At 54.1% G+C, this 593-nt stretch overlaps 1 protein-coding gene across 1 annotated transcript in view; it reads right to left on the bottom strand.

Moving 5' to 3' along the window:
* The window catches only part of rin1b (Ras and Rab interactor 1b), a 10,062-nt gene that overhangs the window by 8,047 nt on the left and 1,422 nt on the right, over window positions 1-593 (bottom strand). The window contains exons 6-8 of the mRNA XM_025061605.1: window positions 577-587; window positions 211-486; window positions 36-129 (exon numbers count right to left, since the gene is read on the bottom strand). Coding sequence (XP_024917373.1) covers window positions 36-129; window positions 211-486; window positions 577-587 — 381 coding nt within the window. The remainder of the gene's footprint in view (window positions 1-35; window positions 130-210; window positions 487-576; window positions 588-593) is intronic.

The raw sequence follows: 593 nt of genomic DNA, 5'->3' as shown, positions 1-593 counted from the left end.
CAGCCGGTGAAGGCGCTGGTCCCCCCCCCCCCCGCCGGAGGCGGGGGCGGGACGACGTTCGAGAGCCAGAACCACCGCCTCGATTCCAGACTCTCCTGGTTTCTGGGATTCTTGGACTTTGTCAGATGTCTTCAACAAACAGGGAAGAATTTCATTTTTAACAAATTAATATTTCATGATGTTTAAGCAAATGACACAACACAAACGTACGCTGATGGACATCACGTCCTCCTCCTCTGCAGAGCCTGGAGACACAGCCGGGGTTCTCCTCAGGACTCCTGCTCCAGGGTGAACTCTCCTCGGCTGGTTAGTGCCAGCCTTCTGCAGCCTCTCTGACCCGTCAGTCTGCTCCACCGAAGGCGGGGGCGAGTACGAGCTGACGCCTTCCAGTGACAGGTTCATGGACGACTCTGAGAGTCGCAACCGCATGCTGCGCTTGAAGCGGTGCCGCTTGTTGGAGGCGCTGTGGTTTGTGGGTTGAGTTTGCTGTGCAGGAAAATACCTCATCATAAGATCTGAGTTACACAGACATGGAAGTTCATAGAAAAGACCGATTGATTTACTCTCCTCACTGACCTTGCAGACGTCTAACT

This window comes from Cynoglossus semilaevis, chromosome 1, assembly GCF_000523025.1.
Source record: "Cynoglossus semilaevis isolate Cse_v1.0 chromosome 1, Cse_v1.0, whole genome shotgun sequence".
Taxonomy (NCBI): domain Eukaryota; kingdom Metazoa; phylum Chordata; class Actinopteri; order Pleuronectiformes; family Cynoglossidae; genus Cynoglossus; species Cynoglossus semilaevis.
The sequence above is the reverse complement of the archived record's forward strand: the minus strand, read 5'-3'. Positions and strand labels throughout refer to the sequence as shown.